Source organism: Clarias gariepinus, chromosome 27 (genome assembly GCF_024256425.1).
Source record: "Clarias gariepinus isolate MV-2021 ecotype Netherlands chromosome 27, CGAR_prim_01v2, whole genome shotgun sequence".
Classification (NCBI taxonomy): domain Eukaryota; kingdom Metazoa; phylum Chordata; class Actinopteri; order Siluriformes; family Clariidae; genus Clarias; species Clarias gariepinus.
Genome location: NC_071126.1, coordinates 1382054 through 1395566, shown reverse-complemented (window position 1 = coordinate 1395566; position 13513 = coordinate 1382054). Strand labels below are relative to the sequence as shown.

Here is a 13513-nt window from a genome sequence, read left to right as displayed (position 1 = left end):
AATAAAGAAGCAGCGTTTAATGAAAAGAACATCTTGGCAACTATTAAGCATGGGGGTGGATCTATCATGCTTTGGGGTCATCTTGCAGCCAGTGGCACAGGATACATTGCACAGGTGGAGGGAAGAATGGATTCCACTCCATCGCACCATCTGTAAAAAAAAAAAAAAAAACTAATGCTGAAAAAAGAATGGCTTCTACAACAGGACAATGATCCTAAACATACCTCAAAATCCAGTTTGGAATACTTTAAGAGACACAAGCTGAAGGTTTAGGAATGGCCATCACAGTACCCTGATTTAAACATAATTAGAAATTTGTGGGTAGACCTTAAAAGAGCTGTGCATGCAAGATGACCAAAGAAAATTAAAGAACTAGAAGCTTTTTGCGTGGAAAAATGGGAGAAAATCCCAGGTACAAGGATTGAAAGACTTGAAAGATCTGCCAGAGGAGGTGTTACTTAGTACTGATGTCCAAAACCTTTGCACAGTGCCACAGTTATGTTTTTTATTTTTTATCTTTATTTAATTAATGACATAAAAAGTAACTATGCATCATTGTTTGCTGAAAATATTGTGCATTGTGCAGAGAGACTGTGTTAACATCTCTTCAAATAAAAAATCACCAAAATCTGGGGTGCCTAAACTTTGGCATTAGACTGTATCTATCTAAACATTGGTCAGAACTTTCAATGATATCTTCACGTTTCATACATTGCCGGACTTTCTCTCAGAAAATCTTCTGTCTATATGTTTATACTGTATGTCAGTCTGTATGTTTGTCCAACCAAATTTTGTCACAGTATCACACAAAACTGGCATGTTCATATGAACCAGCAGGGCTTACTTTAAAGGCAAGTAGACTATGAAGACAGAAGCACAGATAAATGTACAGTATGTTTAAACTTCCTGTATGTTTAAATTTCCCATCTCTGATTCACTCAATTACCGAATAGGGAGTGTATTTGGCTGTCGACGAAAGAGGTAAAAAAAAAAAAAAACGGCTTACAAAATTTCATTTATTTGTATGAATAAGTTTGGCATAGAGTCCTGCCACACAGAAGAGACAGGCAGGCATGTTCATGGGTTTCAATCTGAAATAATAATATCACTGATTACTGTACATTAAAGCAGTTTATTTTTATTTTTAACCTTTTAACTATTTCTATAAATATTTTTTTTGCATTTTCTGGTATTGTTTCTTTTCCCATCTACGACAGGTACTAATGGTAGTATATACTGTATCTTATTACAATAGCACCTGGACGTGTTATTGGCAAGTCCCTATGCTTGCCTATTCCTTCTTGCTTCCAACAAATAAACTTCAGAAAAAAAGGTTTAACTGCTGTCTAAAATATTTTTGTAAAAATACATTGTAACAAGATATTGAAAATGTAGCTACTGTGAGAAAGGCCATATTGTAATGGCTAGACAACTGGCTCTGGCTGGTCCCTGTGTATTTACCATGTCTACATGTCTTCCGGATTGTTAGTTGCTATATATATATATTTTTTGCCTGGCACCTAATAGATGTTTTTCTCTTTGAACAATTTTAGAGGTTTGGGAATGCAGATTGGATGTTCATTTCTTTTATTCATGCAGCTTTTACTTCTGCATTGGCAAAAGGATAACACAAGTAAACACAAGTTTCAGGTCTCTAAAATGTGTCTATTAATGTTCTTGCTGAAATAATAATCACATCATCCCTGCAATTCCTCCTCCTGTTCCAAATGCACTGTTTTAGTGACCATAGCTTTAAAATGGAAATGTGCTATTTAACCAGTCAGAAAGATGGGAGCGGAACTTCTCTGAAATTGTTGCCCATGTGTCTCAAATCCAGAACTGCATACTTTGAAGGATGTATTTGAACCCAGATTGTGACATAGCATTGTGATCAAGGCTGTCACATTTGGAAGTCTCCTTTAATCGCAATCTTTTTTAGCCTGAAAGTGAAGGATGCAATGGTGGATACTTCATGGCCCAACCTATCCCAAGATTCTATGTAAGCCAGGGAAAAGACAGAAGGAGATGATGGTAGACACATGACCCAACAATATTAGAAATAAATATTTTATAAAAACTAAATATATAACATATAAATACATGACAATAAACAAAAAACAGGGCATTTATGTGAAATCCACTCTGACAGGTTTTCATAAAACATGGTTAAGTGTAGCTGGACAAAGTTAACCAACAGTAGTAACTAATGCCTGCATCGAACCGTAATGGCAGTAATGGCAGAAACAGCTGGTGACATGAGCAGGACGTTTTTCATAGACCAGACCATCTTGTTTTGGTTTGGCTTTTGTAGTCTACGCAGTCAGCGAAGGTCACAAGCCTACAAAAACCATCTAAACCACCTAAACCCTGCCCTTTAAAGGATCAGAAGTGTTCAATTTCTTGCCAAGTCCAATCTTTACTCACTAGTCAAATATTTTTTCTGGAACAGGTGGGATTTCGTCCTCATCCAACACCATTGTTTCTTGTACAACTGAACCTTCTTTGATGCTTTTTTGACTTTTGTTTTTCCTGTTTACTGCTGCATAGATGGCAGTTTTGTCTGTAGTAATTACTAGCTGATCATCCATAAATTCGAACTCCTCCACCTTTTTGCTGTCTATCGCAGGAAGAAGTATGGCTAGGTCATCTCTAGTGGTAGACTCTGTATATTCTGTTACCATTTGGTAATGACTCTCGCTCTCCCATTGCTTCTCGTCAGCTACATTACAGGGGAAGGGTGAGGATGGTCCACTGAATAACACATTTCCTATACATGCGTAGGGATGCTCCTCACTAAGTGTCCCAGTACACCCAATATTCATATTTAATTGTTGTTCAGGTGGAGGTGTGATATTTTTGATTGTATTGGGTTGCTGTTGTGAAGATGCCGCCATTAGCGGTTCCACCTGGATCATCTGGAAAATTGGTGGAATTGGTGGAAGAGCAGGACGTCCTACTTCTGGCGACAGCGAAGCTGTGGATCTGACAGAGAACGCAGGACTAGCTGGTATCCTGGTTGTCACTGAATTATCTGTAAAGGAAGCAGGCCTGGTTTTAGCAAGAGCTCTAATAATTAGAAAAAAAAAAACATGAACACCAAGAGAATTGACATTTACAAGGTATGCAGGAATTAAAAACCTTTTCAAACGCTCTATTTAAATGTTCGTTATGCACATATGTAGATATACACTCACTAGCCACTTCATTAGGTATACCTGTTTAACTGTTCGATAATGCAAATATCTAATCAGCCACATGGCAGCAACTGACTGCATGTAGGCATGTAGATATGGTCTCAAGGATCTGCTAAAGTTTAAAACAAGCATCAGAATGGGAAAGAAACATTCTCTCTGTGATTTTAAATAGGGCATGGTTGTTGGTTGTACAACAGATCGAACCTTGAAGCAGATGTGCCACATCTGACGGTTAAGACCACACCAAGTGTCAGTCCAGTCGGCTATGAATAGGAAAACGAAGCTACAATTCGCATGGGCGAATCAAAATCAAAATCCAATTAATCAATCAATCAATCAATCAAAATTAATTTATATAGATAAGTTAATTTATTTAAATTAAGATAAGTTTTTATATTATTTTACAGTAAAGGAACCAAAAAGTGAGATAATTTCTGGATAATAATAATAATAATAATAATAATAATAATAAAAGCTCCTCTCACCTCTGTTATGGGAATAAACATTATCTTGTTGGCTGTACACAATAGTCTGGTTCTTGTGCTGTGGCTCTGCTGGAACCTGTGGCATGTTGCTTTGTGCCATGGAGTTTAGAACTGCAAAGATAACCGAAACAGCCACATTAAACAGTACATGAACCATGGCTGTGACAGGCATGTATTGGTATTAATAATAATAACAATAATAACAAAAAACTTTGATCAATGATCTCCATTAAATTAATATGGATATTATGACAGTCTTACTGCTTATCAGTTTTTCAGTTTATTGAATAAAATTTAAGCTTTAATGAAGCGTTTATTCTTTCACTTTTTCTCCTCCTACCTACAGTCTATATATATAAGCATGAATGACCACCTCCAAAATTCTTACAGTTGAGTCTGACACAAAACTTACCATCCTCTCTACCAAGGAAGCTAATTCCAATTAAATGCTTTGACATAAGACAAAAGCCAATGTTTTGACCAGCATACTGGCATGTTGATCAACATGTGGGTTTATTCAGGGTTTTCTTCTGAAAAAACATTGCTCGAATGATAAAGGAATATTTCGATAAAGCAGGCCATTTCCTTGTGTCCTTGGATCTCCTGGATGACTCAGACAGTCTTAGCCCAGAATTCATGAATAATAAGAATTAAAAAAAGGGACATGTCTTCATCGTGGCTAAACCACGGAGACTAAAATGAAAATCCCCTTTCACTACACTCAAAAAAATAACTTGTTGAATGAACGTAATTAAATTATGGAAAGAATTTCCACCTGATTTAATGGCTTTCTTTCAGCATTAAGCAATTTTGTTGGCCCAACTTAATGTTCTTAGGTTCAGTCAAATTAATTTTATTAGGTTCATTTAACTTATTTACTACAGCTGCGTCATAACATAATTTAATACTGTTAACATAAATGAATAGCGTTGGTACAACACATTTTTCAGTTGTAAATTAAGTTGATCCAACTCAAGTAAATTTAAATTTCAAGACCTGGTCAACAGAATTCTGTGAAGGAAGGAAGCATAAGACAAACGAGATAAAACGGAGGTTTTTATTTTACACCAGCAGCAACTTACAAATAAAGTCTCAATGTGAAAAGATGTACAAAACATAAAACACCACAAATAAGTATTAATCATAGAAAAAAAATTTAACACCAACATAAAGTTTTGTACTTTATAACTGTATGTTATGACTTTTAAATATGACGGTTAGAGACGGTTGGTCAGGAAACTCCTGAAGTCAGATGCAGACAGGACACTTTCACTCACAAACTCCTGTAAAAAAATGCAGAGATAGATTCAATTAAAATTCATGATACTTAATTTATCAAATGAAAAATATTTATACTTTCTTCCTCTCGATTCACAACTCATGAGAACAGACCGAAACCAGAACCGAACCGCAGATTAAGCACGCGCATATAACCGTCGGTATTTTAAGTGTGATTAAAAATACCAGAAATTGCTTAAACCAAAATAACGTGACTAAACATCGCTAAACAGCAGGTGACATTTATGTTCAGTATTTCGTTTCTATTTAGAAAGATGTGAATTAATTCCTGCTTACCTTTTCCACACGCCCGCCAAACGTTTGTCTTCTCAACACGCTGTGTTCTCTTCTTGCGATGTCTTCTCGCGATATTTCCGGTTTTGCTATTTCCGGTTTTCATAGTGACAAGATCTCTTTGGTTTATCTCAACATGATTAAATCTAATACATGTTAAGTTGTTGAATTTCAGGTAAATACAACATAATTTATTCATGTTTATCTTGGAAACATGAAATTAATATGTACAAAACACATATTACATTTTAGTACATGTAACAGGTAGCCATGTTCATTTTTTTGAGTGTAGCTTTGTTTACATTATATTTCATTTAGCTTTATTGTGCTGTTTTATCAGATCTTTCCATGTCATTAGTAAAAACATCACTGATTAGTGCATCTTTAATTAAGAGTTCATCACATGCAAAAACAGACCAAAAGCAAGAAGACAAACCTCCAGCACTGTTCATGGTTCTGTGTGTCCTCCAGGGCTCTTGTACATTCACCTGGAAAATGATGAACAGACAAGTGTATAACTTCAGTTTTATTTTTTAATCAGTTTTTAAATGGACAAACTTTAATTTGTTGCATAATGCAATATGCCTTGCATTGCCTGAGTAAACAGAAATATTTTCTGTACCTAACCGTTATGGTTAGCAATATACTATAATATATATTTTTTTAAATGCTAGTTTTTTTCCTGTTATTACCAATAAATAGCACTGAACACCTGGTCATTAGACACAGATTTAGCCCTCTTTACTGTTTTAATTGGGATTTAGCTACAAGATTCAGCAACAAGAGCATTAGGGAGCTCAAGAGCTGATGCTGAGATTATGAGGAGGGTCCAGTTCATCCCAAAGATGTTCAATGGGGTTGAGATGCAGGGCACTCAACCTCATCCAGTCCTCCCTGAACACACCATGTCTTTATGGAGCTGGCTTGGGCCTCTTATTTCCAGTGGAGGCAAATTGTTATGCTACGTGATGTACAAATAATTTCTAGGCATTTTTGTCCCTTCAACCCCATTTCCCCTCTCGTCTGTTCCAACCATTCAGCACCACCAGTATATTAACCACCGGCCTGATCACCTGTCATCATCTGCACCTGTTTCCCAATGGTTCATGCCTTAATTTAGATCTTTTTATGCTTGAATCATTCGTAGGTTTAACAAACAAAATCATTCCCCTAAAACAGTACTGGAGATAAACAGAATTCACAACATTTAACTGTTCACTTACACTCAGTGAGAGAGATGAATGTATTTCTTTCTGTTCTGGACCTTCTGGAGTCTCACTAGTGTAATAATACAGACAGCGTCAGAACATATCAACAAACTGTACTAGGAAACCTTGTTTAATGAGGGTATGGAAATAAAAAGCTTTCATTTTTGATAGTCTAAACTGATAAATTGTTTAAACCTAAACATTATATAACATGTAAAAATATAGTGTTTATAATATACCGTTATAATATATATATAATATATATAATATAATATACCGTTATACGAGCCACAAGAGTAACAGAGTGTAAATATGGAAGCAAGATTATCCTACAGTAGACCCAAGAATCTGTTGTTGCAGCAGAATGTTTTTAAAATGTCTAATAAAAAATTCAAATAATAAATCTGAATGTAAATACTTAGAAATTATGTAAAAAGGAGATACTGTTTTTTTTACATTTATTAATTTTATATGGCTTCCACTACTTCCTTACTGTATTTTATGTTTTTTGTACTTGAGTTGTTTTATTAGACTTTTATGACATGGCATTGTGTTAGATAACCACAGTGGTGTGTAGAATTTGAAGTGTGAATTCCGCCACCTACTGACTGTTATGTGGAATTTGCTTTTACTAGTTTGCTGGTGAACAATTGGTGAACACTGTAGTCACCTGGTGGTGGTGTTGATGTTAGGAGGGATCAGTATATAATGTAATACATAATACAGCTCAACTGGCTGATGCGGAATACTGATGTGAAGGTTAAAATATCTTGCTAATAAATACAGCTGTGGGCAGCTTTGCAGTGCTGAGACTTGAACACATGACCTTCTGTCTAAAATGTAACTCATTACATACTGGTGACCACACTACCAGTAAATGATGGTGTGTAGATCAGCTTAGTTATGTCTTTATGAAAAACTCATAACCAAAACCAGATCAGTTGTGCCGTTATTTTAAATACGCCCATTTAAATACGCTTGACTAAAAAATGGTACATTTAATACTTACTTACTGCATTAAATTTGCACCTTTAATTTTTTCACAATTGCATTTTTTTCATAATTGCATTGGGATTTTTTAAATCAAATGATGCAGCCCTACTTTATATAAAATTTAAATTGATTTTTTGCTTATGGATCCAGACACTTTTGGGCCACAATTTGTACTGTTTTTAGTCTCAGAAATATAGCCAACACTGTCAATAACAGCATTCAACAAAGACACACCCATCCAGAGGTGTCCAAAGTCCAGCCCCAGTGCCAAATGTGACTCTTAGACAAATATTTATTGATCCATGGCTTCTTGATTACACATTACAATTACAATAAGTGACCTGCAAAGCATATGTTTTTCTTAGTTTCTTAACTTTTTCTTACTTTCTTATAACTTATATATAGATTTCAATAAAAAAAAAATTTGCTTGCTGAAAATATTTTTTCATACTGCTTTAAGGTACGCAGCCTCACCTCATCCAAATGGTTTTGTGACCAGGTTTCCACAGTTTGGGTTCATATATTTCACTTCTTAGGAAGTTTGGATTCATTCTTTCAATGAACAGCTGCCAGAAATATTTTGTACACATGCGAAGGGTTTTGGTCTTATCACTGGTCAGGTGTGGAAATTTTGTCCAGATTTTAAATAGTCAACCTAACCCTACCTTTTTGAACACTTTCGGTTTTGGAGCTTTTATGATTTGTCTGAATCATGTTTGGATGTTCCTTTCATCTCAAGGAATTAATTAGTGAAAGAATGAATTATGAATAATTTATTTATTAAGAATTTGTCCCTTTTCCTAATTAGTTTACTCTATTTTTTACCTGTAAAAAGCATGTATTGATTAACATTTAGTTACAGTAAACTGACTGTCTGTCATTTCCATCACAGTCTCACAAACTTTCGGTACAATAAAATGCTCACGGGCTACTAAAAGCTACTAAAAATCTATATACGTGCAGAGAAGAAAATAATACCTGAAACAGGTGGTGCAGAGTGTGTAGAGTGTGATAAAGGCAATAAGGAAGAGGATGGAGATAATGGTCATGTCTAAGAAGGCAGAGTGTCCTGACATCCAACCCAGGTCTGCAGCCATAGCGCTCCATACAGATCCTGATGTGACTACATATGAACAAAATCAAGAAAGAGGAACAGTTTTACAGTCAGAGATAAAGTCTGAGATGAAGGATATGTTAAGAACTAGGATCTGTTAACAATCTGTTGATGAATAAAGAAATATATATTAATAGGCTCAAAAACCAAAGGCAGACAACATTCACACATTTATAAATTCTAACAATGAAGAGAATATGTCCAAAAATAAATTGCATATGTAAAAAATATGTTGCCCTTAATTTTGGAAAACTTTATTAGCATACCACTTTTTGTATTGTTGTATTATTTGAACTGTTTCTGTTAAAAGTATAGCTTTATCTTTATATGTATATTTATCTTTATATGCTTTATCTATAATACTGTATATTACTTTGTAATGATTATGGATGATATTTACAGTAACTTAATCCTGAATCTATTTAGGAAGAGTGAGGAATGTTTGAGATGGGACCTCGGACAGAATAAAACACATTTAGAGGTCCCATATTTGTTATTCATAAGTCTCAGCGTTCCCCAAAGTGTGTGTGTTAATGCTCTAGCTAAAGAAGCCATCAGATTAAGCACATTTTCTTCTTTTGAATGCACTTTTTCTGTGTCTAAGAGCAGAGCTAAGCAACAAGTTGGGGGTGGGTTTCCCTTATATTATATGAGGTCATATTAGGGGGAATATCTGATTGGCTTGTTTGCCATGGCCAATACAAATTGGAAAATGACAAAAAGCAGGATTGTATTATTTTTTTTGTACATGCAGAATGGAGAGTAATCTAAAAATGAGTCCATTAGAGTAACAACCCATGATGTTTTTTTTTAAAGATAAAGTCAGAGGGGCCAAGATTGAGGTGGTTTGGACATGTTCTGAGGTGAGATTGTGAGCATATTGGTAGAAGGATGCTGATACTGGAACTGCCAGACAGGAGGTCCAGAGAAAGGTCTAGAGCCCAAAGAAAAGATTTTTGATGCAGTGAGTGAGGGCATGAAGTTGTTAAGTTGGTGTGAGAGAAGGGAATGCAGAGGTTAGAGTGCAGGTTAGATGGAGACAGATGATTCTGTCGACCCCTGAAAAGGAACAGCCGAAAGACAATGAAGTAAATAATAATAATAATAATAATAATAATAATAATGCATTTTATTATAGGTGCCTTTCTAGTCAACCAAAGTCGTCATCCAAAAATATGAAGAAATGAAAAAGCAATAAATTAATAACAGCAAGTAGTAAATAACGATAAAAAATATTAGAAGTGACCTTCACTTGAAAAGTGACTGTAAAGAGCTCTAAAAGATATGTGCTTTAAAAGTGAGGAGAAGAATTTTAAACTCTATATAGTACTTCATAAGGAGTCAGTGAAGTTGTTGAAGAGAGGAAATGATGTGATGCATAATGGTTTCCGGGTTATGATACTGGCAGCAGAATTCTGGATAAGTTGAAGTTTATGGAGGATATTTAGATGATTAAAAAATTAATTACAGTAATTAATGTGGGAGGGGACCAATGCATGTATGAGAGCCACAGTGGTTTGTGGGTTATGAATGGGAGGAGATAAGAAATGTTGCAGAGCTGGAGGTAACATGATCTGCAGACATTGTTGATATTAGACTGGAATGACTGGAATGATATTGGTCTCAAGTTTTTGATCTGTTGAGAGGAAGAAAATGAGGAACCATTGATGCAGAGTGAGAACCTGTTAGACTTGGCTAGAGTAGATTTTGACCCTATGAGGAGAACTTCTGTCGTATTGCTGTTGGGTTTGAAAAAGTGTTTATTTAATTTAAGAAATTTGTGAGGATTGTGGGAGAGTACAGACAGGCCTAGTGGGACTGTAAAGTCTATTAATACAAGAATTGTTATGTTCATAGTTTTGCATTAAATAATATCAGTTAAGATAACATTAATTTAAAGGTGCACTAATCAGTCATACCATTACAATGCAAAACATTATCCCCAATAGTATGTAGTTTTCCTTTGTGACACCACAGGACCCCTCGGGGTGTGCTGTGGTGTCTCCCTCATTTCGGCGCTGTGGAGTGGGACCTTTGTATATCGGACTTGTTTAAAGCATCAAAAACATCTTACTTTAGGCATGAACTATTGAGAAACAGGTGCAGATGGTGACAGCTGATCAGGTTGGGGATAAGTATACTGGTGATGCTGAATGCTGAGTGGTTGAAATGGATGAGAGGAGAAATGAAGTTGCTGCTGAGGTTGTTATGTAAGAAGCTATTCTAAAATTGTAACTTTAGGCACTTTGCAGCCTGTAAAACAGTAAAACATTTGTTCTCATTTCTTTAATTTATTTCAACTTACATCATTTAATTTATTATGAAAAAAAATGAGGGTTGGCTTAAGACTTTTACACAGTACTATAAACTGTAAACAAACTCTCTAGGTATTGAACGCTGGGGATTTTTCTGAAAACTTCACAACAGGAAGACAACCCTCTTCCATTCCAGGTCACACCTTTGATTTATGTGAACACAAAGAGAAACATGCTTTTTCACATATAGGAATAAATACAATTATAAAGCCATCTTGTAATTTTGCCTACTTAACTGTAATATGTTAGAAGCTGTACATACATATTTATCATTAGTTTTTGTTTTTTTTAGGATGCTTAGCTAATAGAGAAAAGTTAGGTGATTTGTCAGTTAGGTCGAATTTTATGAAGCTATTTCCACTGTAGCTTCCCAAACAAGAGCTTACAGAGGAAGCACATCTTAGACATTTAACATTTCTTGGAACACACACTAAACAACAAAGTGTGTATGCTATACACACACACACACACACACACACTACTCAATGGTGACATACTGAACAATACTCAACAACCTACACTATCGTGCTTAGTTTAAAACAATATAGTAGATCTGGGCAGAAAATTCTCTTACCCGTAGTCCCAGTGACATCAGGATAAGTGCTGCACGTCGTCGCCAACACCCCGTGTGACCTGACTGTCAATATTTTGTCTGCAAACTTCCCAGATGTAGAGTCAGTCATACCTTGCCACTCCTACCTGTTTGTTGTGTAATCCTTCAGAGCTATTATCATTCAACTCAGTGATCAAGACAAGTGTTAGAAAAATGCTGCAGTTCTTCTTTGCCTCCGTTTAATGTAGTGTAACTACTTAGGAGCTACATATTGTATTGTTCCTGCTATAATGCACTGACATGGGTCCAAAAACATGTCCATGGGTTCTAGACTTCACCCAATCATTGCAAAAATAAAAATAAAAAATACTTCAGCCAAGTATTAAAGGCAATCTTTATGCTTTTAATGATATTAGTTTGTTACATTATTTATGAGCCCTCCAAACTGGTTGTGTGTATGAAAATGGATAAATGGTTAATGCAATAGTTTTGTAAACCCCCATGAATTAAAGCTGAAAGTCTTGACTTATCTCACATTTGGAGTGTTTCATTTCCAATCCAATGTGGTGGTGTACAGAGCACAAATAGAAAGACCTAAATATATTTGTACCTAAATATGTTGAGCAGACTGTATATTTAGTGCCTACTAGATAGTTCCCTTTTCCCAAAACTATGCTATACGTCCAAAAGTATGTGGACACCTGAACAGTGCACCCATATGTGCTTATTGAACAAGCATTTACAGATTTGGTGCCATTTTGCTGTTGTAATAGGCTGCCCTCTTCTGACTAATGTTTTCACTAGATGTTGGAGTGTAGCTGTGGTGATTTGTCTTCACTTAACTACAAGAGTATTAGATGTTGTATAAGTCCGTCTGAGGTGCAGTTTGTGTTCCAGATCCCAAAGGTGTTCACTCCACTCCAACCTTAACACACCATGTCTTCATAGAGCTGGCTTTGTGCACAGGGGCATTGTTATGCTGGAACAGGTTTGGGCCTCTCAGTTCAAATGAATGGAAACTTTAATCCTCCAGCATACCAAGACATCCTATACAATTGTGTGTTATTTAACTTTGCAGGAGTAGTTTTTGTGAAAGTACACCAAACTGTAACGGGCAAGTATGTACAACATTGTCTCCATATAGTGTACGTGTACTGTAACTAATTAGACCGAGTATCTATCTGTCATACACACTCTTAAAGTTTGCTGTGTTCTAGTTTAGATTTTATTTGTCACATATACATTACTACACAGTGAAATTCTTTATTTTTTGCATGTTCTACTGTTAGGATGCTGGAGTCAGCGCGCAGGGTCAGCCATTATACGGCGACCCGAAGGCAGACAGGGTTAAAGTTCTTGCTCAAGTGGCCAACATCGGAAACCTGGTAGAGCTGGGGCTCAAGCTGCTGACCTTCTGATCAGCATTAACACACCGAGCAACCACCGCCTCATATATTCATATGCGATTATAAGCACCAATACTGTGCAGCGCAATAATAATAACACAATAATTCTTATACTGCTGTATCTACATCAATGCATGACAATGTGTTATTTAAAATCATGAAGTGTTCTGCTTTATTTAATTTAAGTGTTGTTTACAGTATACAGTTTGATCACAGATTCACAGTGGGGATGGAACACTTAATTAGTACGCCTGAAAACTTTTTTTTTTTTTTTTTTTATACTCTGTGTCACATGGAAAACACACTTTCTATTTGAAAAGTCTGACGATCAGGCAAAATACCAGCATCCATAACACACACACACACACACACACTCCAGAGAGTTAATATAGCTTTCTTTCATTACCACCCACATGAGGTAATAACAATCCTTTAAACTTAATACAGTACATTATGAATAGAAATAAAAAATTCAACAACCCGCAAATGCAAATGTTTCCTGCATCTGCTAACAGTTGAACTGAGAGGAAGGGCACATTCTTGAGGTTCTGAGGTAAATCTGATTAACTAATCTGATCTGCTCCTTTCTCGAGCTAGCATCTAACAGACTCTTTAGTCTCAAAAAATAAAATTGATTCCTTTGTTCACACATTCCTTCAAATCTAACTTTTTT

At 35.7% G+C, this 13513-nt stretch overlaps 1 protein-coding gene across 1 annotated transcript; it reads right to left on the bottom strand.

Annotated features, from left to right (window-relative positions):
- Nucleotides 1-2053: 2053 nt before the first annotated feature.
- On the bottom strand, nucleotides 2054-11525 carry LOC128515291 (uncharacterized). Its single transcript, XM_053489412.1, has 6 exons — nucleotides 11456-11525; nucleotides 8431-8575; nucleotides 6475-6529; nucleotides 5688-5739; nucleotides 3680-3790; nucleotides 2054-3031 (listed from the first exon to the last, which is right to left on the bottom strand). Exons 2-6 carry the CDS (start codon nucleotides 8547-8549, stop codon nucleotides 2424-2426), a joined length of 945 nt encoding a protein of 314 aa, XP_053345387.1. The 5' UTR covers nucleotides 8550-8575; nucleotides 11456-11525; the 3' UTR covers nucleotides 2054-2423.
- Nucleotides 11526-13513: the final 1988 nt, after the last annotated feature.

Bases quoted from the DNA above. Each gene is read 5' to 3' on its own strand.
- LOC128515291 (XM_053489412.1), bottom strand. From the start codon at position 8,549: ATGGCTGCAGACCTGGGTTGGATGTCAGGACACTCTGCCTTCTTAGAC. The intron at 6,530-8,430 runs GTATTATTTTCT...TTATTACACTAG, and splicing joins CTCTGCACCACCTGTTTCAG to TGAGACTCCAGAAGGTCCAG. The intron at 3,791-5,687 runs GTTTGTCTTCTT...TTATCTTTGCAG, and splicing joins AACCATGAACAGTGCTGGAG to TTCTAAACTCCATGGCACAA.